The sequence below is a fragment of the Aulostomus chinensis genome, chromosome 22 (genome assembly GCF_037954235.1).
Source record: "Aulostomus chinensis isolate RoL2024-O1b breed Wild chromosome 22, RoL_Achi_v1.0, whole genome shotgun sequence".
NCBI lineage: Eukaryota > Metazoa > Chordata > Actinopteri > Syngnathiformes > Aulostomidae > Aulostomus > Aulostomus chinensis.
The window spans coordinates 20,382,900-20,410,000 of NC_141341.1; the positions used below are offsets into that span (position 1 = coordinate 20,382,900).

At 50.9% G+C, this 27,101-nt stretch overlaps 1 protein-coding gene across 2 annotated transcripts in view; it reads right to left on the reverse strand.

Annotated features, from left to right (window-relative positions):
- Positions 1-50: 50 nt before the first annotated feature.
- The window catches only part of asns (asparagine synthetase), a 27,177-nt gene continuing 126 nt past the window's right edge, over positions 51-27,101 (reverse strand). Inside the window, exons 1-32 of one of the 2 annotated variants that reach the window (XM_086194372.1) lie at positions 27,042-27,101; positions 25,442-25,592; positions 24,964-25,353; positions 23,789-24,123; positions 22,819-23,113; positions 22,392-22,591; positions 22,196-22,303; positions 22,004-22,115; positions 20,938-21,242; positions 19,871-19,995; positions 19,642-19,783; positions 19,410-19,545; positions 18,932-19,117; positions 18,405-18,531; positions 17,742-17,790; positions 16,807-16,860; positions 16,449-16,481; positions 16,123-16,141; positions 15,606-15,718; positions 15,084-15,170; positions 14,874-14,986; positions 9,889-10,144; positions 8,063-8,300; positions 7,807-7,992; positions 7,621-7,722; positions 7,201-7,328; positions 6,962-7,088; positions 4,621-4,727; positions 3,961-4,061; positions 3,360-3,441; positions 3,121-3,276; positions 51-2,769 (exon numbers count right to left, since the gene is read on the reverse strand). The exon at positions 27,042-27,101 is cut by the window's right edge and continues 126 nt beyond it. In XM_086194372.1, coding sequence (XP_086050498.1) covers positions 2,560-2,769; positions 3,121-3,276; positions 3,360-3,441; positions 3,961-4,061; positions 4,621-4,727; positions 6,962-7,088; positions 7,201-7,328; positions 7,621-7,722; positions 7,807-7,992; positions 8,063-8,300; positions 9,889-10,144; positions 14,874-14,986; positions 15,084-15,170; positions 15,606-15,718; positions 16,123-16,141; positions 16,449-16,481; positions 16,807-16,860; positions 17,742-17,790; positions 18,405-18,531; positions 18,932-19,117; positions 19,410-19,545; positions 19,642-19,783; positions 19,871-19,995; positions 20,938-21,242; positions 22,004-22,115; positions 22,196-22,303; positions 22,392-22,591; positions 22,819-23,113; positions 23,789-24,123; positions 24,964-25,353; positions 25,442-25,592; positions 27,042-27,059 — 4,791 coding nt within the window. In that variant the 5' untranslated portion in view covers positions 27,060-27,101 and the 3' untranslated portion in view covers positions 51-2,559. Of the gene's footprint in view, positions 2,770-3,120; positions 3,277-3,359; positions 3,442-3,960; positions 4,062-4,620; positions 4,728-6,961; positions 7,089-7,200; positions 7,329-7,620; positions 7,723-7,806; positions 7,993-8,062; positions 8,301-9,888; positions 10,145-10,934; positions 11,052-14,873; positions 14,987-15,083; positions 15,171-15,605; positions 15,719-16,122; positions 16,142-16,448; positions 16,482-16,806; positions 16,861-17,741; positions 17,791-18,404; positions 18,532-18,931; positions 19,118-19,409; positions 19,546-19,641; positions 19,784-19,870; positions 19,996-20,937; positions 21,243-22,003; positions 22,116-22,195; positions 22,304-22,391; positions 22,592-22,818; positions 23,114-23,788; positions 24,124-24,963; positions 25,354-25,441; positions 25,593-27,041 lie in introns of those variants that run through there. The other variant, XM_086194371.1, reaches the window with a different exon arrangement.

Sequence of the window (27,101 nt, forward strand, 5' to 3'; positions counted from 1 at the left end):
GTACCTTTGTCACGTGTTGGTGGACGCCAGCAACAAGAAGCCACTCAGAGTTGGGGAGGTGGGTTTAATAGAGCAGAACAGCACACAGGCAGAGCAGGGGGGCGAACACGCCGTCCAACAAAAGAACCTTCCAACTTTGCGAGTTTACAACCTCCGGTCGGGTTCAGAGGGGGCGGGGCGGAGACTGACGAACGCTCACGAGCGCCAAACGAGCACCTGGGCAGGAATTCCGGATCTGCGTCGACTCCTGGACGGGCGACGGAGGGTGAAGAGAGAGGGAACGATCAACGCGAGGATTGTCATGCTGCTGCTGAACACCTGAACTCCAAGCTGGTCCTCACCATCTGCCACCACTCTACATCCTGAGTGAGCCTCACGTGGGCAACATGACACGCACACATACACACATACACACACACACACACACACTAAGAGTGTCAGCGGTCTCCTGCGTCCACACACACGCCGCCGGGTGGCTGGTGGCAGCAGCTCCTCGTCCTCCAGCTCAGCTTCTTGGTTCAGGGTGAAGCTGCGTGGGTGAACCCATCATTTGACACCAGGCTGCGGCCCGGGGAGGCCTCGTCCTGGACCCTCGCACCAACGGTGTGGGGACGACGCCGGGATGAAGCAGAGGAGGATCTCGCCTGCTCCACACCGGGGAGGGACACCGCCGTGCCGCAGGTTCTGAACCTTGGGGGGTTTCGCGCTCCGCTACTTCGCGTCGGCAGACGTCCGGTCGTTACCTGCAGCCGCGGTTGAAGCAGCCTGATAAGTCCAGGTGTTTCTGGACGAACTGGTTTTGTCTCAGTCCGGAGGACTCATTTATTGTGGTTTGTCGGACTCGGATGTTTCCAGACGTAGTGGAACATTCGTGTCGTCATGACTGGTGAACGTGCGATGAGGTAAACTTCCTGCTAGACTGCATTAGCTGAGGAAAACACGGGAACCTGAGACCGCGAATCTGGACTCCGCTCCGAGTCAGTCGTGTAAGTGGTCGAGCCTGGGCGCCGCTTCTTCTCATGCTTTCATCCAAATCCAATTGAAGACATTTCTGAGCAGGGCCGGAGACGCCGAGGTGCGGCGGGCCCGCAGCCTCCGACCTGCTCGCTCCAGCAGGGCCACAGCCTGGCGTCTGGTTTTTTCTACTCGTGTTACGTCATCATCATCAGCTGCCCGTGCCCCCAGTAGAGGCTGACCTATGCTGGTGGGAGCTGCGCATTACAGCGAGCGTCGCGCGTCCTACTGGTCTCTGAACACGCAGGTAGGGATGCTTGATGTTTGGGTTGTTTTTTAATCGGTGTGCTGACGTTTATAATTGACTTTGGCCGCCGTTTTCTGGCGTTGATCTGAATTTGCAGGAGCTTTAAAAGGGAATTCAAATTTTGTTCACACTGAAAAACATGAAAACACGAGTTTAAGAGGTGGTGTCTCTTTAATTCCAGAAAACATCTGAAAATCCAGATTTGATTCCTCATCACGGATGAAGAGATGAGACAGAAATATCAATATTGGTTCAGAAAATGGCCGATATCTGCCGGTACCAACGAGGCGCTGATGTCATCGCGCATCCCTGCACGCATGTACACTGGCATTCAAGAAGTCTCACCCACCGTCGTAGGACCAAAATATTAAATATGCAGGAGTGAGGCTGTTCAGCAGCAGCAGAGCTTTTCAAGTCTGAATCTAAAGCTTCTAAATGGGTTACTATGACAACTGCTGTCAATCAATGGCCCAGGAAAACTAAATTACTATGTTCCTGTACATGAAGGGAATAAGCAGCACCTTGGTTGAGACATTCGCTTGAATTTAGTTGCGAGAGAAGCATCTGACTACCTTCCACATCCACCAGCACAACCATGGGCGTCACGTCCAGTTTCCTGTGAGGATTCAAGTCCTTCCAACCTTTGGGGTCCAAATCAAATATAAGATGATGACAGGGCCAATATTGAGAGAGATCACAATAACAAGCACCGAAGCAGCTGCATCGTCACTGGCCAGGTCCTCCTGATTCAGAAGCGAGTCCAGCACAAACACTGGTGTCGCTGGAGGGGACTGGAGTCAGGACGTGGAGGTGGAGAGTAGAGCTTAGTGTTGAGGTTACCGGTCAGTCTGCCCGGCAACAAGCTGCTTCAGCAGACTGACTGATGTACCAGTTCATTTGCAGTTGTTTCACACTTGCCAGTCAAAGCATTCTCGCTCAATTTTGGACCGAACTCAGTGATTTGTCTTTTAATCATTTAGAGCCAGGAAGATGCGGAACTAGAACCCAGAATGATGGTCTGATGTCACTGAATGGGTTCCGTCTGAAGCCGTTCTACAGCTCAGACTGGAGCAGGTCTGGCACGACAGTGAAATCACAGGTAACGATGACGAGCTCAGGTGGCCGGATGACCTCGTGACAGTCTGACGAACCTCAAGCGGGGACGCGCAGCCGCACAGCTCAAGCTAACACCAAATCACATCAAGTCAGGCTCACAAAGTAGAGGTCCGAATGACACACGTAGCAGAGAATGTCCCAGGAAGGCCACCGTGCTGGACGGACTGGGCTGCCTCCACCCCTCACTGGTCCTTATCAGGTTTGTAGATTGCCAGTGTGCGGGCCGATGGGTCAGTGGCATTGGTCCAGCGGGGCATCCAGTAGTGGGGGAGCCACTCGGCACGGCCGGCATAGTACTTCTCAAACACCTGCCTGAAGTAGTAGGCCTCTTTGGTGCGGGGGGGGTTGAAGGGGAAGGTCTTGTGAGCCTTCTCCATCTGGTCGTCGTTCACCTGGGACGAGACACACGTCACACACTCAGTTACTGTCCACAAAAACCACGTGATCCAAGTAAAGAAGCGAGATGGTCAGGAGAGGATGGCGGTGGGTTCGGCGTTCCAGGGACGGGGCTCCAGTGGGACAGGACGTGGCGCATCCAACAACGCCCTGGTCACCGTTCCTGACCCTGAAAGCTCCGTCTGCTTTCAGGAAACACCAGACTACTGGCATGATATGCGTCGGCTTCTACGAGTCATGATTGTGTGGTTTCCATAGAGACACTGGATCAGACACAGTCAGAGGATGTGACAGGCAGTCGGTGTGTGTGTGTGTGTGTGTGTGTGTGGGGGGGGGGGGGGGCCTACCATGGACTCCAGGTGCTCCTGCAGGCAGGTGTACCACGACTTCTTCACCGACATCACACCATCACTGAAAGCTTCCTTGCGCCTCCACAGGATCTCATCAGGGATCAAGTTGAGCCCTTTGAAGGATTCCCTCAGAAGGTGCTTCTCCACGCCGTTCTGGTGCACACAACACACACTTAGTACGAAAGACAGGGACCCGTCTCAGACAGAAGCGCCTCTGACAGAATAAAACAGGATACCTTGGGGACCCTCATCTCCTCAGGCAGGGACAGGAAGTAGGCCGTGAACCGGTGGTCCAGGAAAGGAACCCTGAGCTCCAGACTACAGAGAAACCACAATGTGACGTCAGCGCTCTACAGCCGGCTGCTCCTGCTGGGTCTCTGCTAAATCTACTGGATTACTGCTCTGCTTCCTCTGATGGTGGATTTTCTTTCATGGTCTAACTGAAACTTGTCAGCATGCGTTTGTCTTCTGGATGGCCGAAGCACGAGGATCCAGACTGTCACAGAACCGCACGCCAACAGCCGTTTGGCATTGACTAGCATTGAGAAACCTCCCCAGTGGCAAACTGACATTTGGATTGGAGGCCATGTCAAAGTGACACTGAACCCTGAACAGGTCCCGAGGAGGCCGGTGCCTGGCGTGGCGGCATGTGTCAGTCAGTGTTAGTGAAGCCCATCTATCATTCATGTTGCACCAAGAATTCATACAAAGCCTCTAAATTACTCATTGACGCCAGAGCGCCATCTACATTCCCAGTACGCCAGTGCAAGTTGAGTGATTTCGGAGCTACTGGGTGGAGTGTGTACAGCAGCGACAGGTCGGGAGGGGGGAAGTTACCCGTGCGCGGCGGTGGTGCGATCAGCCCGGAGAACATCAAACAAGTAGAGTTCCTTCATCAGGCGGACGCTGTCCTCTGCTGCTGCTTTGGGATTCGGAGCCTGGAGGAAGGACGCCAGCGTTAGTCCCTGATATGACCTTTTGCTGAAAATGCCGGCACGGTACCGAGTCAGGCTGACCTGACGGCTCCTGACACATTTCCAGATGTCCAGTCTTATCTCTAGAGTTCTGTTGCTAAAGTTTGACAGCACTGATGAAGACAGCTTGGCTACACTTTAGTCCTGATAGCCGAGGCGTCAGCTGACTCCTCGGTAGCTGCGGTGTGTTCACTTCGACTGAGCCTCAGTAGCAGGAAGACACACCAGTGGAGAAACGGCTCCTGGCTCAGAGCCAAGCTGAAGCACCACAGCATCCTGGGGGTCACGTGTGGAGCTCTGAACCCTCAAGACTTGTTAACTGGTCTGCCAGGAGAGGCCCTGCTAGCCCCTCCTTCTGTCTGGTTTCTAATTCCCTATCATACATGGAGGGTTGACGCCCCCTGAGGGAGACACGCCCCTCGTGCAGCCCTGGGTTGCGCTGCAGAAGCCTGTCACGTAGCTCACTTGTAGCCTGTTAGCAGGCACAGTTTCAAGATGTAGAATCAAGCAATCAGACACTTGCCTTGTGGAAGTAAATGTATCCCTGAGTCAGTTCGTCGGAGCCTTCGCCAGAGAAGATCACCACGCTGTCCGTCTTCTCACGGATGTACTTGGAGACCAGGTACATCCCTGCGGAGGCCAAGCAGAGGAGAGCAGTCAGGCTAACGGCCACGCCGACATCTCAGACCAGCTGATGAGGTCTCATGTGACTGATTAAAGTGGGTGTGGCTGGCTACAACACTTAGAACATTCCAACGTCCACTACATCTCAATGAGTCTCAGTCCTGCAGAGCAGCTCAGTCTGATGAGGTGGCGGCGTGCGTCCATCTCGCCACCCCCAGACAAACATGGATTGTTTGTGCAGCTCCAGGGACCCCAACGCTCTCATTATTAAATCATTTCCTGCTAGTTTGTGCGCTCGAGAATGAAGGAGTTGGGTCAGAGCTGGTGTTTAACAGGCCGTGTTCCATCTTGTCTGATTCTACGTTTGTGACATCACCATCACTCCTGCAACACCTGGACACAAAGGTCGGGTTGTAAAACAAAGCCGACGCCCCCCAGTCCCCGTCCCACTGATCTGGCAGCAACTCTGACCAGCCACTGAGGGGTAAATGGAACGCAGTGGTCCAGCATACCAACCAGACTGGAAATGCAGCCATGAATCAGCAAAACATGCCCTCGAACCTTCGCCCGTCCACGCCGTTTCTGCTGCAGTCGTCATTCGGCCCGCAGAGACAAAGGCCCCTGCTCTCCCGTTTCATTGTTGCAGCAGATAAGAGAACCTGATGCAAGTGAAGTGATGTCGACACCAAAGCTGACATTAATGTTCACCTGGGACTCAAAACAAGCCGCCAGCCATTTCAAGATGGCCGCCCTTTTCCAAAACTGACAACATTTGTGACGTAGAAACTATTTTTTGTTACGACACAAAATAAGTCCGATTTGTAGGTTTCTGAGAATAAAGAAGCTGAATTTCCAAAAACCATTCCCAGATTCTTTAGTTTTCCACTCAGGTTCTAAAGAAGCAATACTTCACTCGGGTGTATTTTGCAGTTCAAGTACTCACTGCAGCTCAAGTACTGCCCCGCATTACTTGATCACTCCAGAATGTATGAGAGCCATGTAGAATTAGCCTGAAGCTAACGGACACCTCAGCTGCTAACTTGGCATTAAAACCCTTAAGTCCACCTCATCTCATCGATGGCGTCTCACAGGACCAGACTCAGACGGACGCCGTCACACGCAGAGACCCTCGCATGTTCAGCCCTGGGTCACCCTGGTCAGCCAGGCGAGAGTCAGGTTCGAGTACATCAGCGGGTCACCATGTTGGAGCTCAATGCAACTTTCAACTTATTTCCTTAGAACTCCGCTCATTCCCTCCTTAAGGAATGTTTTAGTTTGGAACAGCAGCCGCCAGTCCAGCTGAGCCCCATGCAGAACTCCCATCGACAAACTGCCCATTTAAGGCAAGTAGGGGTTAAACTGTAATTATGCTGCTTGTTTTATGAGTTTCTCATTTTAGTCGTACATGTATTATAGTAAAATTCTTGGATAAAAATGTGTGTATTAATAATAACCTGTAATGTGACCCAACGTGTATTATAATTAAGTTTGTGGCAGGACTGAACCGGTCTTTCACCACCTTTTCAGATAAACTCATGGAACCAAATTGGTGAAAAAAGGAGTGAAAATAACATTTATGAGGTAAAGTGGTGATATCTTGACGTTCTAGAGGCTCACTGGCTTTTTTCAAAAAGTTCATGAGGAGTGTTTCAACTAATTTTGGTACTTGCACCACCCCTGAAAGAAACCTCCAGCAACAACCACCATCCTCTACACTCCAGCCCAGGAGTTTCCCTCCGCTGGCGTCTCTGTAGTAGCCAACAGGACAGCAATAAACACATAAAGAGGGACGAGCTGTTACTGGTAGGACGCCTGCAGATAAGATAAGTGGTCCAGCAGGAACCCAGGACCGCAGCCGGGAAGCTCGGCGTCACTTCTGACGCCGCTGCGGTTCTTTAATCGTTTATTAAACACCCTCAAGAACCCACCTCTAGTCCAGGGTTTAGCGCCAAGTTTTCACAGCAATTTTTTTCAGGAGCAATTTGAAGTCAAGAGTTGGTTTCTGCCTTTCAAACATAAACAAAGCGGTGTGTTTATGGGAATCAGAGCATTTAACAGACCCTCCATGTCCTTCTGACCATGTGTGTGTGTGTGTGTGTGTGTGTGTGTGTGTGTGTGTGTACACAGTGTGGGCTGGTCGTGTCCTCAAGCCTAAAGCTACATGATGTCAGCCCAGAGGTTAGTGTCTACATCAGCCCAGGTTCTGAACAGACCAGCACGCGGTTTGTCTGAACACTCACCAACAGAGGCCCGGATGGTTGTGATGTCATAGCTCTCCAGGTGGAAGATGACCTCCTCCACGGCCTGGATGCCCTCCTCTGCTGTGAAGTTCACCTCGTGGTGCTCACTGCCGATGTGAGCTGCAACCTGCACACAACAAAGATGAGTGTTCTTCTCCTCAGAGAGCCCAGACAACTGCATCCTGGTTGGGGGGGCAGTGATGACGCAGCCATCGGCTGGACCCCCCAGCACAACCAACCTTGCGGGCAGCCAGGATGTCAGGACTGTCCTCGGACCCGATGGAAAAGGTCTGGATGGGGTACTGCAGCTTCTCCTCTTTGGCCTGTTTCACCAGCACAGAGGCAACCAGGCTGGAGTCCAGACCACCTGGTCAACAAACAGCAAACACTCAGTTCCTCCTCCAACTCATCATCAGCAGTGCATGTCTGCCTCCTGCGTGGGGCGCCACAGAGCACAGCTGTTTACATCCTGGGTGTTTAAGATGCTGACAATGCTTGTGTGGTGCAGTTAGCGCCTGAGCTAGCTGCTGGCAGGTGTCAGAGTTTAACTGAAGAAGTGAGCCGCTACGGTTCTTCAGAAAAAAATAAAAGATCAAACAACCTGAAGCAGCTCAGAGGGCAAAGGGGGCGTGGCTGCACTGAGGCGGAGCGGTGGTTACCTGAGAGAAGACAGCCGATTCTCCTGTGAGCCATCAGGCGTTTCCTCACAGCGTTCTCAAACAGGGTCCTGATGTTGCCCTTCACCGTCTCCTCATCAAAACCTGCGGACACGTCGGGTGAAACACCGCCATGTTTAACTCTCGCCGCGGATGCAAGTGAAGGTGGCGGCGGCGCCGAGCTCTCACCTGCTGGCAGATGCTCCACGCTGTCGTAGAGGACGTGAGCAGGCTTTGCAGTGCAGGAGTGGAACTGCTCCAACTGGACCGACTGGACTTTGCCACTGGGCTTCAAATCAAAGACCTCAAAGTGTCCCGGGAGGAAGGGGGAGATGTTGGCGGGGGTGTCCATCGTATGATTGATCTCTGTGAGGCCTGTAGGAACAACAGCCGGCTCAGGAACGCATCCACACGCCCAGTGTCGGAGGGTAATGGCGCCCCCTACCTTTGGCCTCCGAGCAGACCGCCAGGAACCCGTCCTCTGTCAGGAGTTTGAACATGGGACGCACGCCGTACGTGTCCCTGCCGAGGAACACTTTCCTGTTGGCGGTGTCCAGCAGAATGAAGGCAAAGACGCCGTCCAGGAGGGAAGCCATCTTCTTGATGCCGAAGCGGTCATACAGATGAAGCAAGATCTCGCCGTCCACTTTGGTCTGATAATCAAACTCAAACTGCTTCTTCAGCTGAAAGAAAGTTGGACAAACGGTGCAGAACTGTTACTGCGGGTTCCGAGGGCCCGGGTCCAACACCCAAACCGCAGCTGGACAGTTACTGAGAAGTTTCCTGTTCCTTCAGTTCTTCTGCTTTTGTGGTAGAAGAACAAAGTGGATTAAACATAAACAGCGGAGTCTTGTGGAGAAGCCAGTAGAGGGCGCCAGCCTCCACAACAACCACCATCACTGATCAGCAGCTCTCTGATTCAGAGTCAAACAAACATGTCAGGCAGGAGCATGGCTGCTGGCTGCAGGTCTGCTGGCTGCAGCGCGCCAGTGTCAGAGGTGTGTCTCAGTCTGGGCGGCGTGATCTGACGCAGGGTTCATTATCAGTCAGCCATGATGCCACGTCCAGCATATCAGGGAGGAGGGAGTTTATTACAGAGACTTCACACTGGATCTTTTAGAGGAGAGTCCTTGCTACTACTACTGCTGCTACTCCTACTACTACGAATGCTGCTGCTACTACGACTACTGCTACTGCTACTACTACCACTGCTGCTGCTTTTACTACTACTGCTGCTACTACTACTACGACGACTACGAATGCTGCTGCTGCTACTACGACTACTGCTACTACTACCGCTGCTGCTGCTACTACTACTGCTACTGCTACTACTGCTGCTGCTACTACTACTACTGCTGCTACTACTACTACTGCTGCTACTACTACTACTGCTGCTACTACTACTACTGCTGCTACCACTACTACTGCTGCTGCTGCTACTGCTGCTGCTGCTACTACTGCTGCTGCTGCTACTACTACTACTGCTGCTGCTGCTGCTGCTGCTGCTGCTGCTGCTACTACTACTACTACTACTAGTGCCACTACTACATGTTGGTCTTTCTGAATGTCCTAGTTCAGACGGCAGCTTCATTGGTTACGTGCTCAGATTCCATCACGGTTCTGTGATACCACACTGATGGTTCCTACGACCGAAAGTTATGAAACAAACTGGACTAAACTTGAGGGAAAAATGAGCTTGAGAGTTCTGAATGAAGGCCGGATGGATCCACGTGCACCGACTCAGAGGTACTGAAACTGACGAGTCCCAGCACCACTCGGGTCGATGACACTGACGAGCTTTGTCATGAGCTGCGTCCTCGTTGATGGTCGGCGCCACTGCTGCCGACACGCTGATCTGGGGCAGGAAGTCCTGCCTCAGGTGTCAGCGGCAGGAGGAACCAGGAGCCACAAAACCTGCAATTCACAAGCAGCGTTTTCAGTGCAACTTTGACAAGATGGTTGGAGGATGGCAGCTCCACCTCAGTGCTCCTGAGACCTGAGGAAGCTCCGAACCTCCCAAACTCAACTCACCAACCCTGAAATGAGTTTTGTTGGTGGTGATGATTCTATCTGTGTGTTAGTGATGTCATTTCCTGTGTGTATGGGGGGTCCCAGTGACAGGGCTGCTGCCGCTGCTCGTAGTGAGGGACCAGCGGCTGACGGGAGCCCTGCTGTGCTGTGGGACCTTCATTCCTGGGTTAATTCAGCTCACCTGACCCCGATAAACACACACAGGTTAGCATGCTAACGCCTCAGCCCGCCCCTTCTTACTGTGTGGTGGTTGTAGATCTCTCCGTTGTAGCAGAGCCACAAGAAGGGAAACTTCTTGATGCGGAGCGGCTGCATGCCGTACAGCTGGTCCACGATGGCCAGACGGTGGAAGCCAAAACAGCAGTTGGTGAAGCCGTTGACGTTCTCGAAGCGGAAGGCATCAGGGCCCCTGTGAGCGATCTTCATGGCACTGGTGCACTGGATTGACAGGCACTCATCGCTGCCAAATAAAGCCCAGATCCCACACATGTCTGACCTGGGGGGGGGGGGAGTCAGGAAACATTACTGTTGTCCAGGCGAATACAAGCACGGGACACACTAAATACTAGCAAGTCATGAAGCCTTGTATTCATGACTGGAGAAATGTGATGCCCGTGTTAGGAATTACCCCCCCCCCCCCCCTCACAGTCATGCGTAACTCATCGGTGAGTGGGAAGGAAAAAAATTGTATTAATAAAATATAATTACGTTCCACTCAAACTTGTCCTTAGATGAACGATTAATTCCACTGAATATTTAACTCTTGCTGAATGATATATTAAGCTGGGGGGCGGGGGTGTGACTGACAGCTGCTACCATGAATCCCCCCCCCCCCCCAAGTTCAATAAGAATAAAAGTCACTCAGCCGGGAAGACGAGCTCTGCCACCGCGAAGCTGCGTGTTCCGACGCGTTCAGCGTTAGCATGGCTGTCAGATTAAGCTAACGTGCTACGTTCACGTGTCGCGCGGTGTCACCACGATGCCGGCAGGTCGACCGCGCCGGGCGGTGGGAATCAAACATCCCGCCGCCTTTAATTTTACATAATCAGCTTCTAACTCAATTAAACACGCGCCGAATATTAATCAAAAAAATCCACATGTCCCAGGTGTATCGATAGATTTGCTCTCGACGCGTGTACACTTTAATCAATTAGTAGAAATTTAAGAATTAAAGACTTTGGGACCGGAGTTCCTTTACTAACGCAGCCCAACGACAGAGAAACTCCACGGGTCGAGAGGACTGTGACGTTCTGGAGAGAACGCGCGATCCCACAGCAGCGACTCACCTCGTAGCTCGGATGCTGTAGACGGGTAGCTCGTCTGGTGAAGCTTTGACCCCACCGCGCTCCTCTCGTCAGCTAGAGCCCAGTCAGCGAACACACACCCGGAAGTAATCGCTGCGCCTTCAAAATAAAAGCACCAAAATCCGCTATTGGCCCGGCAGTTTGGACGGTACAGTAATGTCAGAATAGCTAATAAGATAGAAATACTACACGTTACATACATCTAAATGTTCTCCTAAACTCGCCAAAACTACCATGACAGGTTTAATCAATTAAAAATGGACAATAAAATTGAAGTAAATGTGAAAAGCAGCTACAATCTTATTAATTTCGAATATTCTCTAAAACATAGATCATTCCTTTCATAGCTGCATATATGTATACCTGTTGAAAGCCTCAGATCTGGGATTCACAACACTGAGGTTACCCTGTATTCTTAGAGCATCGGAATGAACTTCTACAACGTGTCATTTATTTTGAAGGCTACCGCTGACCCTGCATCCTGGCGTCAGCATGCAACAGCGTACGTTGTTGCATCACCTTCATAGCCATTCCGGAACATTTCCAGGTTCCTTTGACGGACCCGCTGACCCGAAGACTCCTCTGGTCTGGAAGTGGGTGTCCCGGGTCCCGGGTCCCGGTCACAAGAACTGAACTTGGAGGGCCATTCATAAAAAAACAAAAACATTTTTTTTTTTAAAGTATTGACATTGTTCGACCACAGCTAGTAGTAGTAGAAGTAGTAGTAGTAGTAGTAGTAGCAGCAGCCACGGTGTCAGCAGTTCCATGTTCTGCATTCTGAACGCCTCCAAATGCAACGTTGCATCATTCAGTATCGAGTGACCCAGGAGAACAGCCGCTGGAGGTCATGGAGGTTGCCCCGGAAACGTGACGTAATCCTCAGGACGTGGGTGACGCCTCCTCCTTCTTCAGAGTTTGGGCCTGAGCCTGCAGGAACTTCGGGGCGAAGACCCTGTTCGTTTTGTAACGTTTCTTTCTTCCTTCTTCCACCACTTTGACGCTTAATTTCACCTCCTAGACAGACTCAAAAACTCACCACAGCCGGTTCGGCGAAAAATTCGACAATCTAAAAAGAAATATAACCCCCTGCTCATTAGCGCCACCTAGGGAGAGAAAACCAGCCATAACTACCCCCAGAACATCGTACAGACGTGGGACCAACACCAGTTTCTCTGTTATGGTTGTGAACAGCAGGAATGAAACCAGGGGGTTACCATCTGGCTGGACCCGTCCATGGGGGGTGGAGCCTATCCCAGCAGCCCTCAGGTGAGAGGCGGGGTTCACCCTGGACAGGTCACCAGTCAGGGCCATCAGGAGCAATTAGGGGTTCAGTATTTTGCTCAAGGACACTTGGTCATGGGGGGAAGAGAGGCTCAAACCAGCGACCCTTTGGTTGCTCGACAGCCTCTCTTCCTGAGCCACAGCAACTAAACAGAGGTTCTTTGATGTTCAGAACTGAACCCCAATGAGCGTTGGAAAGAGGTTTGCAACGTAAAATGAAGTTGAGATCAAAACTGGAGACGAGAGCTCCTGGGAGACAGTTTTATTTCCCGTAACTGCGGGTTCTATGAGCACAGGCACTGCCTCCTTCTTGCAGTACTTTATTTCAATTTAATTTGATCACATTGGTTGTTACCTAGGCAACAGATAGTCTTCCTGGGTTCCATGTTCAAAACATAAATGCATGACATTAAACCACAACTCCTCCCAGGTCGAACAAAACCAAACAAATCCAGTAAAACACACGAACATTTACAGATACTTGACAGTACACAAACATACTAACAGGACCTTGTAAGCAGTCACGTTTCACAAACCTATATTTTAAACTCGCAAAGTAAAACCATCATCTTGTAACTGACCGTTTTGATGGTGATTGGTTGCTGCTGAAGATCAGTGTCTCCACGGCAACCGTTCAGTTTGTCACTCAGTGAAATGACAGACATGAGACGCAGTAGAAGAGTCGTCCATTTTGGTCAAAGCAGGCATTTATTGAAGTTTTAGAAAATCAAAAATACCCGACAGCCGATGAAGCAGCGCAGCGCTTCTGCTCACTCGCATTCTTCAGGATGGCATATGTGAAGTGTGTGTGTATAAATATTTAAACGCTAACCAGACAAAAAGCTAAGTTTGTAAATGTGTATTCATCCGCACCATGAAAACGTTGCACAAATACAGGACACGGCCGGAGCTGCTGAAGTCTGCCCGGCCCTCTGGGCCCACTCAGGTCAACGCATGCCTCACATACATGTTGGAATATCAGCCGGTTTACCTCCACACAAAAATGAGCTTTGTTTAAAAAAAAAACTTCAGTGTGTGTAATGAAGCTGAGAGGCCATGAAGGAGGAGGAGAGAACCTGGGAAGCAAAAAGAGAAACGACCTCTGGAGGTCACCAATGATGGTTTTTAGTGCTTCAGGTGAGGAACCTTTGGATCCCCCCGCCGCCGCCCAGGTCACTGTTGGGGGGGGGGGGGGGCGCCGCCCTGAGGAGAGCCGGGAGGTTCCTCCACGAGCCCTCCAAGCTAACATACAAAGTAAAGTAGCAGTGCTGTGTATGATAAAGGTGAAGCACTCGTTCACTTACAAAATAATTTAAAGCCAAACAGAAGATCGTTGTTATAAAATGGCTGATATTCCTGTACTCAGGAGCACTGAAGGGAAGTGTTTCAGCTGTATGGCTTTGACTTCCACTGTTTGGGAACTCGTGTGGGATTATTTCTCCTGTAAAATATGCATATATGTAAAAATATTTTAAAATTCTCATTCTGTATTGCACTTGGAGATTGTACAGGTCACTGACGCAGCAGCGGGAGACGCAGAGCGGCTGCCGTGGTTACAGGGGACCGCAGCAGGCGTCTGGCTGCCACATACGCAGATCCACCAGAATCTGGTTCAGCTTCGTCATCCAGACGTTCCTCTCATCCTTGGTGTCAGCGCTCAGCCAGTTCCTGCACAGGAACACAACATGTGACTGGTACCGCTAGAACCTAGGCGGCGAGAACCAGCGGAGACGGATCAGCGGGGACGTACTTGGTGACACACATGGTGTTCTTGCACTGGCTGACGAGCGTCTCTCGGTCGTCCTCTCTCTGTGGTCGCACCGTGATCAGCTCCAACGTGTGTGGTCGGGCGCAAAACTCCCGGTTGACTGGTTCCACTCGCTTACTGGTGCAGTTCGCCAGGTTGATCCGACCAATGGGGTTCTGAGAAAACACACAATCACCAGTGTGATCGCTGTGAGGACCAGTCAGACTTGATGGGTGACAGTCATCGCTCATGTCCAGGTTGTGTCATGTTTTTTGTGACAGACATGTTGCCTGACAGGGCAGCCTACTGGTCTGACTGGTTTGCCCTGCACCCACCAGCACAGCACTCTCCACCATCCCGGACGCATCACCTGACAGTAGCTCACGTTCTGGAGCTTAAACTTAGTAAACTCATCAACCAGTCAGGGGAACCGGACTACCGGTTCAGTTCTTTGTCCCATAGGAAGTGACATCATCACGGACATGTTCACGGCAGTTTGTGTAAACAAGACTGCCTCTGGAGGGAGGCGGAGCAGAACTAAATAAAACCTGGTCTGATCGGGAGGTCTCCAGGAACCTGACGCGTCCGTTAGAAAACTAGAACCACAATCCCCCAGAGCTCAGACCAGGATGGAGGTTTCATCAGTTCAGCGCCACGCTCAGCACTCCCCGGCGCCAGTTACCCACAATCCCACTGGCACACAGCGGGTACCATCTAAAGCTACCAATAACAGCCCAGCAAATGTAGTGTATTGAACATCAGATCCCTGTCATCCAAGTCTTAGCAGTACAAGCACACAGTGAAGCACGCCGACATCCACGGTAGAACTGTCCTAGAACGCTCACGAGCACGCAAAGCTCACAGCAGAGCACCGGAGCGGCGCTCAGCCGGACCTTACCTTTCTTTTCTCGTCATCTGGGTAGGTCCAGTAGGAGATGCAGTATCCCGATAAGACACACCAGCGCCGGTGCCAGGCTCCGAACCCGCTAACATCCTCAAACATCGTCTGGACAGAGACGACAGTCATGAAGGGATATTCGTACCTGGAGGGAGCAGCGCCCCCTCACAGACGGGTGACGGTGCTCTGAGGCGTCTCTACTCACCAGAAAGCCCCTCCCCTCCACCTTGGAGCCAACCTCACACTGCATCCTGAGGTAGACGTGGCCCTCCAGAGGGCACAGGAAGGGCACCTTCAACCCAGAGAACAGGAGTCAGTGACAAGCTGCACCATCATGGCGTCTGTTCAGAGATTCAGGGCTTGACCTCCGACCAGAGAGACTTATCAGACTGAGCTGATGAAGGCAGTGTAGCTAAAGTGTCCTCTCACCATCGTCACCACGCCCCCCCCCCCCCACACAGACACAAGTACAAGTAATAACCTTGTTATGAAACAAGCCACTGAGTTAGGGTTAGTTAGTTCTCTTTCACCGCCGCCATATTTGATCTAAAGGAAGATATCAAGGCAGGTGAGAGAAGATTCGCTCCAGTGAGAGACAGCGCGACGATGAGGCTCAAGGCTGGACGCCTGGTCCGCCGCACGCATGAGGATGGACGCACGTGTTGGATGCAGGACAAAAGCAGAAATCTGAGCTCTGAAAAAGTAGAGACGAGTGAGGCTTCAGTACCTTCTCCAAAGGAAATTTGCTTTTGCCAATCGAGGAGAGGGTGAGCTTGTGAGATCCAACCAGGATGAAGTTACTGGTGCGAACGGCGTTGGGGCCTCCTGGACTGGCAACAACTACACACACACACACACACAGTCAGAGGATCATTATCAATCTGTTAATTGTCGGTGAATTAGTACAACGCTGACTTTAAAAACAAAAACGCAGCAGAGGTCAGAGTTGGTGAGTCTGAAAACGTCTAATTTGATCCTCATGACTGCAAATGATTCATTAGTCACAAATGAGCAGGACAGTGGTGGTCGTTAAGCAGACATCCTAGTAATGCAGCAGCAGGCCAGCCACCACATTCACAAGACCAGCTAGGCTCAGGGTCGCTGGGTGCAGTGACCACACGTCCACAGGGGGACGGGCAAGGTCAGCAGCCGGTCCCTGGACCTGTTGGTCTCTGAGCCCTCACGGCCATCTACAGTCGTACGCATGAGAAAAACAAGACAAAAACTTTTTATTAGAAACGTACCTGGTGTGTGAGAACTTTTCTGCAAAACAAAAGATGAAAGCAACAAGTTAAAAAAGTTAAATAATTCACAAGACGATATGAAAACTGAGCTGCTCATGAACATGTCAGTGATTTTAATGAATGAAGTTCGAAACTAGGGGAAAGGCCCCTCCCACATGAGTAGACCAGAGTCTGAGTCAATCATCCACTGCTCCACCCATGTCCCAGCATGAGAGCAGTCTCCTCCCCCTAGACTCTAGCACAGCGACGGTGCCGTCAAGCAGGCTCAGTGCTGCTGTTCAGCATCGGCGGCAGGCTGGAGCTGCGTTTGGACGGGAGATACTCACAGAAATGGCGAGGAATCTCTTTGGGGTGATGGCCTGCAACCAGAGACCACAGTGTCTTATTACTTCAAAGAGGATGAAAGGAAGGACACAACATACTGCTAGACTTGACCTGTTACTCTCCCACCTGAGGAAACCCAAAGAGTCTACAACAGTTCAGTGCCACCAGCAGCCTGTCGGGTGTGCACACCCACCCCCAAGAGGTCTGACACAGAAGCGTTCATACCGACATACACAAATCATGGGCCTCGTGAACCTGCCGCCAAATGATCTGGACAGAGACGCACAGCAGGCTCAACGCGGTGCAGCAAGTTCAGGCACGTGCCGGAGAAACACGTTCACACAAAAACATCCAAGTTACCTTTGACTTGCTGGGTTTCTTCTTCTTGTCACTGCAGGCCTCGCGCTTCTGCACCTGTGACAGGATTGAATCAGCAATGTCACTCAGCTCACCAGGAAAATGACACGTCGCCCCTCAGGTGGTGATTTACAGGGCCACTGGCGACCACAAGCTCCCTCCATGTGGAGCCGTCAGCTGCAGCTTTTACCTGCTCTGAGGAGCCTCACCAGAACCTGTTTTGCTGGCGTGAGTGAATATGGAGTGAGCAGGATCGCTGACGTGGCCCTTTGCCAATCCTGCCAGATGTGGTAGAGGTACTTGCTTATCTCACCTTCTGGTGGCTGTTTTTTTTAGGCTGGTCATGTGACATTTACCCTCCCACACTGATCATGTGACTAAATATGAACAGCCTCATGTTGCAACTGTTATGTGTGTGCATTTTGCCCTGGTGAAGGCCTCATGGGGCAGGGTTGGGGGTGGCACTTGGCAGGAGGGTGCTGGCTACAGAGGTAATGAGACGCGACCCCTCAGCTGACAAGCGGGGAAGTTTGTCTTCAAACACACGGTCACACCTGGGTCCTTCAAGATCCCGAGCCCTGAGAACTCACCACTCAGGGCTACTATGCTCCTCTCCCTCCAGCAGGGGGCTCTAGTTAGCTGAAATTGAAGGCAGGCTGACTTGGGCCAAACCATTTCAGAGGATGAGTGGTGAGATATTTGTTCATGTCTTGACAGCCAGGTGAGTTTGACCAGTGTCAGAGCTTCACAAGGCTGCAGAACACCGAGTTAAAGTCTGGACCACTCGTCTATTTTCATCTGTTGTTCTCCAGTCGTTGGTTTACTTAACCGTCTCGTGTCTGCGAGCGCTGCTGCGGTCCGTGATGGAGATTAAGAGCTCTTTGAGTTTTGTTTACGTGCAACCATGTCAAGTGGCATCATCTCTTCAAAATACTCACCAGGCAATAGACCTCGATGCTGATGTCAAAGTCACTGGTGACGTCAGACCTGGGAATGAAACACAGGGTGCTGAGAACGCTGGAGTGAAGCTGATCGCTGCGAGCTGTCGTCATAGCGATCTAAAGTTCTGACAGCAGCAGCCGCTGTGTTTACATAGGAACAGAACACACACCTGACAACAGCTGTGTGTGTTTGAGTAGTAATGTGTGTTTCAGTCTTGTGATCAGGTCTTAATGTTACCAGAATCACAAAAATGTGAGCCATCAAATTATGAGTCACATGACTTCCCACTTAAAACCTGCAGCTGTGAAAACGCATCAGTGGGTCGCTGCTGCTGCAAGAGCTCGTGGATGTTGGTTTGTCAAGAGGTTGATCAGCAGGTATCACACACACGTATCCAAGTACATCAATATTAAAGAGGTATTAACAGTTTATATTAAATGAGCCAAACATACACCCATCTATCTATCATTATTATTTATAAAATTTTATATATGCTTTTATAATTTTTTTTTATCTGAAACACCCAAGTATTTGAGAAATATTTTCCCAAAACTACAGACTTTATTTCTCTCTCTGAAAAAGTCAATGTGCCAGGCATGGAATAATTTCAAATTCCAGGTCTTTTCCAGGTTTCTAAGAAGTGTGTGAGAGCGACTTACAAGGTGAACTTGGTTGGAAAGGTGAGTGTGTCCCCACTGAGGCCGCGGTGGGTGCTGGCTAGCTGAGTGGCCACAGTGTTCTCCGCTCCGGCCCGAATCATGATGAAAAACGAATGCTTGGTGGATTCTGAAATCATCAAGAGGATTAATATGGATGGTAACTGATGCTGCGGCTGGAGGAGCTCTGCCCGACCCAGAGAGGAGAGACGCTGCAGCGTAATGACGCCAAAGGTTCTAAGTGCTAATAAAAGAACCAAAGCTCATCAACGCTACGATCTTTACTCCTACTTGACGTGAGGAAAAACACAGAAATTAACTGTCAAAAATAATACAGCAGCCTGAGACCATCCAGGTCCTGCAACACTCAGAGGACTGGAACAAGTCCAGTTGTCTGGAACAAAGCACTTTCGAGTTGAGACAGACGTAAAGTCTCTCTCTCAGGGCTGCACCATGGCGTTCTCTCATATCATCATGAGGGACAGTGTTGTTTCAGTTTGCTACGGTGCAGTTAAAAATGGGGAGCCTACCTGGCCTGTTGGCGGTGGAGCAAACAAAGTCTGCTTTCAGGGGCAGGCGCAACTCCTGCAGGGTGATGGAACCCTTAGAGGCAGACATGTTGGTGGGTTCTGGAGTGGTTGGGGTCTTCTTCTGGGCTGCCGGGCCCTCTCCTTTCAGACGGTCCAGCTCAGCCTTGAGTGCCTCCCTTCTCTCCGCTAAGACAACAAAAGGCAAAGAAAGTGTAACTTTGGAAATCGGCACATCCTGCTGTGGCGGCGGAGGCGGTCGAGTTGCAGCTTCGTCATGTGAGCACGGTAGTTGCCTGGCGCTCCATTTAAAGCCAGACTGGAAGAATCCACTCCACGACATAAAATACATAAACAGATACAGCGGGAGATCACATCTCATCTCCGGCTACACTCTGGTGCGCACCCAGACACCAGAACAGTCGAGGACATGCGAAAGATTCACCGCAGCATTTGTGGTGTATGGAGAGCACGGACTCACTTGCTACCAGCAGCAGTCTCTCGGCCTCAGCCTCCACCTGGGATCCCTTGCCATGCTCTTCGTCTGTGCAGCAGTTGAGGGCCTGACTGGCCTGGTGGATAACAGTCTGCTGCAAGTTCACCTCATTGGCCAGGATCTACAGAGACATGGTGGGTAGAATAGACTCAGAATCCCTGCGTTCCTGAGCCGATACCAGAAATAGCCATAAATCAAAATTACAAATGTCCCAGACCTTCATCTTCTGTTTGATGCTGAACAGACTGGAGCTTCGCGGTTCCTCTGCTCGGCTGGAAACATCTTCCTTTCTCACAATCATCTGCTTCGTACTGGGTCTCTCTGTCTCCTTGACCCTGGTGGACCTATATGCATCGATGCTAACACAAATACACACACACATTAACATTCTCATGAAACAGAGAGACCAGCAACCTGAGTAGATCCGAGTATTGCAGTGTTGGTACCTGTAAGGCAGTTTGAGGTCCTCGTCGGAGGCACCAGTGTGTTGTTTGTTGGCTCTCTGGAAGTTCCCAAGCTTGCTGTCTGGAGTGTTGCTCTTCACAATGAAGGAGCTGGCTGGCGTCGATGTCTGGACAAACATGGAGAAATGCTTTAGTCTGCTGTCGATTCCCACATCTCACTTGGATGTGAACAAGGCTAAACTGGTAACAGGCAGCAGTCCTGAACCTGTCAGAGACTGGACCCAGAGACTTGGCTGTTAGCATCAGTAACACTCAGGTCCTAAAACCCCTTATGTGAAAATGGGTTTCAGTTTTGTTGTAGAAGAAGTCGCCCTGCTGCTCCTCTCGCTGCCCCGTGGAAACAAAACATTAGTTGTGGTTCTTCCATCAAAACCAGACAGCATCTCACTACTGGTCCCAGGAGAACCGGTGGTGATGTTGCTGGAACCAGACCATGAAAAGTGCATCTAATCACTGCAGGCATCCAAAACGGAACTGTGGGAGGTAAGAATGATATTTACCTCTCTGAGTCAGTCACTGCACATTGCTAACTGTTAGCTATAAGCATGTAGCGCACCACTGGCAGTTAGCAACTGAGCTAGCTTGCGTTGAAACTGAGGTACCTTCAAATCAAACACCGGTGATGTCATCATTCTACGACTACAAACCACTGAATTAGCAGTGGCGCTGAGGAGGGAACTCGCCGCACTCGCAGGTTCACATAGCAGAAACACACTCCGAGCAGAAAGGTACTGCTGATATGGAAATTGTTCTAACGGGGCGACTTTAATATTTCATCTTGGTCCCACGAGCAGAGCTGGTCAGTTCTGCTGATATATTTGGCTGATTGTGATGACATTCATGGTAATTGTAACACCCTTTAATGCGACCCTGGGCTGCCTCGCGTCTGTGCTCAGCCAATCAAGTGTGACCTGATGACAGGGGGTGCTGCTCACTTCCTCAGACCCTCTGGTGGCACAGAAAAGCCCAGAGAAATCACTTTAACACCGTTTCATTGCAGAAATAGAGGGCAGTAACGGAGGTGTGAGACAGGTCCTGCCGGCGCCTACCATCATCCTCCTCTCTGGACTCTTCACCACAGCAGCCACAGTCTCTGCCAGGGGAGTGAGGAGGGACATGGAGGAGATATTCAAGGCATCTTCCTCCTCATCGTCCTCCTGATCTTCACTCTGCTCCAGAACTCCATCAAACAGCTCGTTGATAACTGCAGAATTAATGGACTGGTCCACATTCATCTCCACCTCCTTCCCCTCAGCCTCCTCTTCGTCGTCAGGGGTTTCATCGGAGGTTTGGACGGGCCCTCTGAGGGGGCTGGATGTGGAGGCTGGAGGAGACACCACCAACCCCGGACCTGCTGATGACACCGGCTGTGTTACAATCCTCCTCTACACATGACGCAAGCATCTAGTTTGATCAGGAAGCTGAAAACAGTATAACCAAGGCAGCTGGTTCCTCTTGAAAGGGAGTTGCCCCTTTCCCCACTACACATCTAAACCCAGTTTACAAAATCCTATCAATCTCTTTCCCTTAGAAAGTGGAAGAGGAGACGCCTCTGTTTTTCTTCTGCAACACGTTTGTGGGAGCAGATTGAATATCAGTGAATGCTGGAGTTAGGAAAGCGGCAGAGTTCAGCATGTTGGGCTTAAATACTGGAATATTGAATGTTTTTTGTCTGTTTTTCAAACTCAGAGGCAACTTTCGATGCTTGAGTGCTGCTTGGATGCTGATGAGTTGAATTTTTCCAGCTGAGATGACAAAGAGAGTCAAAGAAGTTTTGTGCAGAGGCGAGTGCCGTCATGGCCTCCATCTTCATGGTGTATATCGTTGACTGTGCTGTTTCAGTTGCTGTGATTGTAAAAACCCTCAGAAGACGAGAGGACAGGACTCAACTGCATCAGAGGACGTTTCTCTATGACAGGAGTCCAGACCGCTCTTCATGTGTGCGTGTGGGATTAACAGTGCTGGAAAGAGGTCACATGACTTACATAAAAAGTAGCTGACAGTTTTGACAAGCCTCAACGCCACCCCCCCCTCCCCGAGTCCTGCTGTTTGAGTTTGAGAGACTCTGCACACTAGCTAGCAAAACTGCACCTCCCTTATAGTAGAAGGGAATACCTGGAGGAGGGCACTTGGTGGGGGTCTCTGTATTGCCGGTAGAGGTCACTCTGGGTCCATCAGTGGGCTCACATGAGGCAGCCTCCCCCTCCACAGGTTTGTCAGGCTGGTCCTACAAAGCACACGCTCTGTTAAACATGAGCAGGTTTCAGCTGTGGCTCATAAATGCTGTGGTCAGACTTGTAAAGCAACCTGGATGTCTGCAGGTTTCTTGGTTTCTTCTCCTTCCTCTCTGTTTTTCCACATGTTGTTCCCCTTCTGGAAGCGGCTGCGAATCTGAGCCAGCTCAGACTCCCGCTCCTGAAATTAGGAGGATTACAGTGAATCTGATTTAGCTGTTTTAATACAAGTTGACCGCGACACGACAGTATGTGTGACGTTAGTCTACCATCTTCTGTCTCTGGGTGAGATCAGCTGTGGTGGTTTTGGCCGTCTGAGCAGCTCTGAGCCGGTCCTGCACCAGTCTGGTGTTGGGTGTAACCGATGGGGTTACTGTGAAGGTCCTGGGCTGGGCGGCGCCCCCTGCCGGGGAGCTTTGCTTTAACCGTTCCTGGCACCTCTCTCCAAATCGCTCCGCAAAAGTCTTCACTGTGGGGACCCAAGAGGAACAACCAGTGTTTTATTTCCTCCATCTCCTCAATCCCAGCTCAGTCGCTCTTCTGACACGTCACTGGAGCATCTTTGGACGATAATAGTAAAGCTGACCACACGTTAGTCGACCAGTCGTTGCTGTATGCCTATTAGACCTGAAACATTTACTGCCCCCATATTTTATTTAGTTTTATGTGTGGAGAGACGTTAGCAGCATGACTCACCAGGAGAGCTGACAGAAGCCTTCTCCTGGGGGAGAGAGGGACCGGCAAAGGTGGGCTTGGCAGAGATGTCTGGTTTATGAGGGCTGGAGACCACATTGAGACTCCTGGAGGGAGCCTGATTCTTTAGGGGGCTTTGCGGCACTGCTGTTGAGGAGAGGGGGCCAGATGCTGCCTGGACGGCGTTTTTCAGGGGACTTGTTACTGACTGAGCCACTGACCTGGCAGGAGGGGTTCCAGCTCTCTGAGGACTTGGAGGAACCACTCTGCTCGACTTGACGGGAGAGTACATTGCCTGCTGAGGAGAACATAATATTAGCCACATCAAATAAATAGCACCCCCTGGTGGCCTAAACCTTAAGCAACAGATGCATGAGTCTGAGCCCTCATCAGAAACCAGAATACTGCGCAGCTTCAAATGAAGTCCTGATGAGACGTAGACAAAGAGTGCAATTTGATTCCAGGCGTAAACTCCTGAAGCCCAGAAGGCCCTTGCTGCCTGCACTGATGGATATTTACAGTTGCCAGGAGTGAGGAAACAACCGTTTGTTCACAAGGGTCAGGTTTGTTTGGCCGGAGACAAAACTTCAAGGTGTTTCTTCTGGGTGAATTTCTCGTTTTTGGCTGAACGACCCCTTTGAGCTGAACCAAGAGCCTGGCTGTTGTCTCTGTACCCTGCATGTGTGTTCATAAATCCCACTTCTTTGGCAGAGGGGAGGAGCTTCACCAATCCCACACCACATGAAGTCAGATTTTAGTCACACAAGTGAAGATGTGTGTATGGCACTGATGAGACGAGTGCTTGGACATTCGTGGACACTCCCAGAGGAGAAGCGTGAGGGGTGTGATCGTGTTCACACACTGCCCAGTGGGTTCTCGCTGCTGCTCAGGCTCATTACAATGTCTGAGTCATCAGGGTACCTTGAAGTTCTTGATTGTGCTTCAGAACAACGCAGATCAAAAGAAGGCCCACCTGAGAAGAGCTGGACGTAGACTTGCTGCTTGCTGCTGAACCGGTCACCTCTCGATCGGCAGCCTTTGGTTTAACGTTGGTGTCAATACTGGTGTCCCTGCTGGCCGATCTGGGAACAGAGGTTGTTCCAGGCTTCCCTCCTGCTGTCTCTTTGGGAATGTTGGCATGGCTGAGGTCATCTTCCCAGGATCCAATGGTGGCAGCAAGGTTGGCCAGCCTGCCCCTCCGGCCCACTGGAGCCCCTGAGGACATGGGGGGGCAGGCAGCCAGGGGGACATCAGCTTGTCTTTTCAGCAGGGACAGAGGGGTGCAGTCTGGAACTGCATCAGACGAGTCTGAAAGGCAGTAATATGCATTAGTGAGCGACACACCACCTTGATGATGAGCATGTGCAGACCTCAATAGTTTGTCCTCTCAACAACTAGTTTCAGGTCTTCTTAAATACAGCCTGATGCGCTTTTGATCAATTCTGATCCAATTCGTGTGAAATGGGGCGGCGCTACCTTGCGATTGACAGGTCACGGTGTCTCACGTCTGTTTAAGGCATCTACTGAACCGTTTCAGTCCTGTCGCGAATTGAAAGATGCCTGTCAATCAATTCCTGAGGAGTGAATCTCCAAGTCGTGACTCTCCTTGTTTTGAGTTGGGAAAAAGCCACAGTCCTGCAGCATCAAGCTAAAACCTTTTAGCACACAAATAAACTTCATCCACGTCTTTGAGTTGGGTTGCATTGGCACGTCTTGAAATTGTTGTGTGCAAAAAAGCCGAGGAAACGTAACCCAAAGGGTTGTGACATCATGTGTAGTGTCATTTTCCTTCGTTATTTTAATCAGCTTTGAAAAGAAAAAAAAAGTGGTTAGGAAGTCCAAGTACCTGTCAGGTACGAGTACCTGCTGTTGGTGGTGTCTAAGTGATACTCAGCTCTGTTCTCTCCAGCACCACCATCTCAACCAAATATGGTCATCTCCAAAATGGCAGTCCTCATTCTTAGAGGTGATGTCACACTCACTCACCGCTGATCATTTCAAAACGCCTCACCATAAGGCACCAGGACGTGAACATTGCTGCCACCGCCCGAGAGAGCAAGACTTTGAGACACGTTTATGCTGCGAGCTCTTCACAACCCGACAGGTGCAATCAACCAGCACCAGCGTGGACCCAGCAGGTTCTCTTACCGCTGCCGTCCCAGCACTTTCTCTGCTCAGCCAGCCTCTGCAGACGGGACTTCATGCCAGCAGCAGAGAGGGCTGGACCCTCAGCTGCCTCCCCGCCGCTCAGAGCAGCAGGAGCAGGGCCGGCAGCCATTATCTGCTGCTCTTGCTGTACAATTTTCAGCTGTCCTGGCTGAGACTGGACAACGGGCCGGGCAGCGGTCTTCTCCAGGGACGAGGTAGGTCGGATGGAAGCGGGGCCCACCGGGGGTTTCTTGTCTGTGGGAGGATCCGGGAGCGGAGGGGTCACAGGCTGAGCCATGGTTGGCTCCTGGTTCTCCTCACCAGCTGCAGGCTGAAGATTTTCCTCCGAGCACCTGCGCTTGGAAGGAGAGGGCTTGGACACCGGTGGCACTGGAACCAGGGGCAGAGACAAGGGGCTGTGAATGGCTGGTCAGTGTGGCAGAAGCAGGCTCAGAGCAGAGCAACAACACGCTCACACCTTTATCACCAACTGGCTCACTGATCACACTGTTGGTGTCCGCCAGCGGCTCTCGGGGCCTTTTCACCATCTGTCGGTTCGCCGTGTTTGGTCTCTCTGCCATTTTCTTCTGCAGGTTCTCTCTGCGAGCTCGAGTCCGCTCCAACAGTTTCTGACGGGACAAAAGCAGTTGGAAGTGGTTAGGAGGGAAATACAGGAGTTGATGAACGTACACTTGAAGACAAGACTAGATCAGATAAACCTTTATTAACCCCACGACTTGCAAATTTACAGTAAAGCGGCACAAATGGAGAGTAAAGTTGGAAACGGCAAATAAGTAAACAAGCAATAAACAAGAGGTAAAAGTCAAAAAAGGCATATAAAGATTCAAATATGTACATTTTCACAGTGGTCTTAACATGAAACCTTCAATGCTCCACAGGCTTCTTAACATTTCTATTTCTTTACAAGCCACAGGCTGGAATAAAAACCACAGGTTTTCTATGGTGACCCGACGAGCTTGACATGCTGCACCTGAAGAAAACCTGCAGTCGGACAAAACGCTGACCAAGAACCATCATTAATCTGAGGAGGCACAGGGCAGCCTTCAGGACCCCCACATGAGCAGGGTGAATGCTGCGCTGCGGGACTACGCCCTCCTGACTGGGACTCTGATAAACCGTCTTTTTCATTAAACCACAAATATTTTCACTCTCTTGCTGGAAATTTCTCTCCAGCACAGATAAAAAGGTCTTTGTTTGCTCGCCCTTCTTCCTTCCTCTTTTCTCTGTCCCCTGGCCTCCAGCACTGCCTGCCACTCAGTCCGATTTACTGCAGCGCGCGTTAACTCTTCAAGCCACAACACATTCCTGCAGCACAACTCCTCCTTGTTTTCTCCTGTGGAAAACCTGAAGTCACACTCACGCATTCCTTCCCAATGAGCCACTCCTGCTTGTAACTCTGGGATTCCAACGTTCCAATCCAGGAACTCGCGGGGCTCTGGAGTCAGGAGAGGCGTGATCAAGCAGATATAAATAACTTCTAGTTTCAACCTGCAACTGGAGCTTGAGGGGGGGAAAAAATCCGTTAAAAGTGAACGTTGGCTGGTCTCCAGGGCTGCTGACACAGAGCTGCATCACCTTAGATGGAGATGGAGTGATGAGGACGTGAAGTGATTAATTATGAAGCGGTTTCATGGCAGCAGTGGGGACTCATACAGGCTGGAACCGCTTTGCTTGACTGTAAGTGGACGGAAGTGTGATTAAACAATAGAATCCATGAAGTCACTGTGGGACATCGCCTTCGTTTGGGAACTGCAGCCCTGCTGAAGTGACTAGCACCACATCGTCAAGAGTCTGAACAGGTTCAGGGGGACGAGACGCTGCTGACAAACGTCAGGACAAAGAAATGACGTGCACGTGACATAGTTTACACCAGTATTACTTCAATGTATCAACGTTACTCCGAATACTTGGACAGCAACGTCAGTGGCTGGACAAACACATACAGTATCATACATACATACATGTATCTGACGTAATCACGATCTGAAACGGGAAAGTTAGGTTGGGTCGGATGACGCAGCCAGGTTCCGTGAGGTATCGGTAACTCAGCGACTCACCTCAGTAAACGGGTCCATTCCGGATCGTAGTACTCGAGCGATATTTCGGCTAATAGGTAT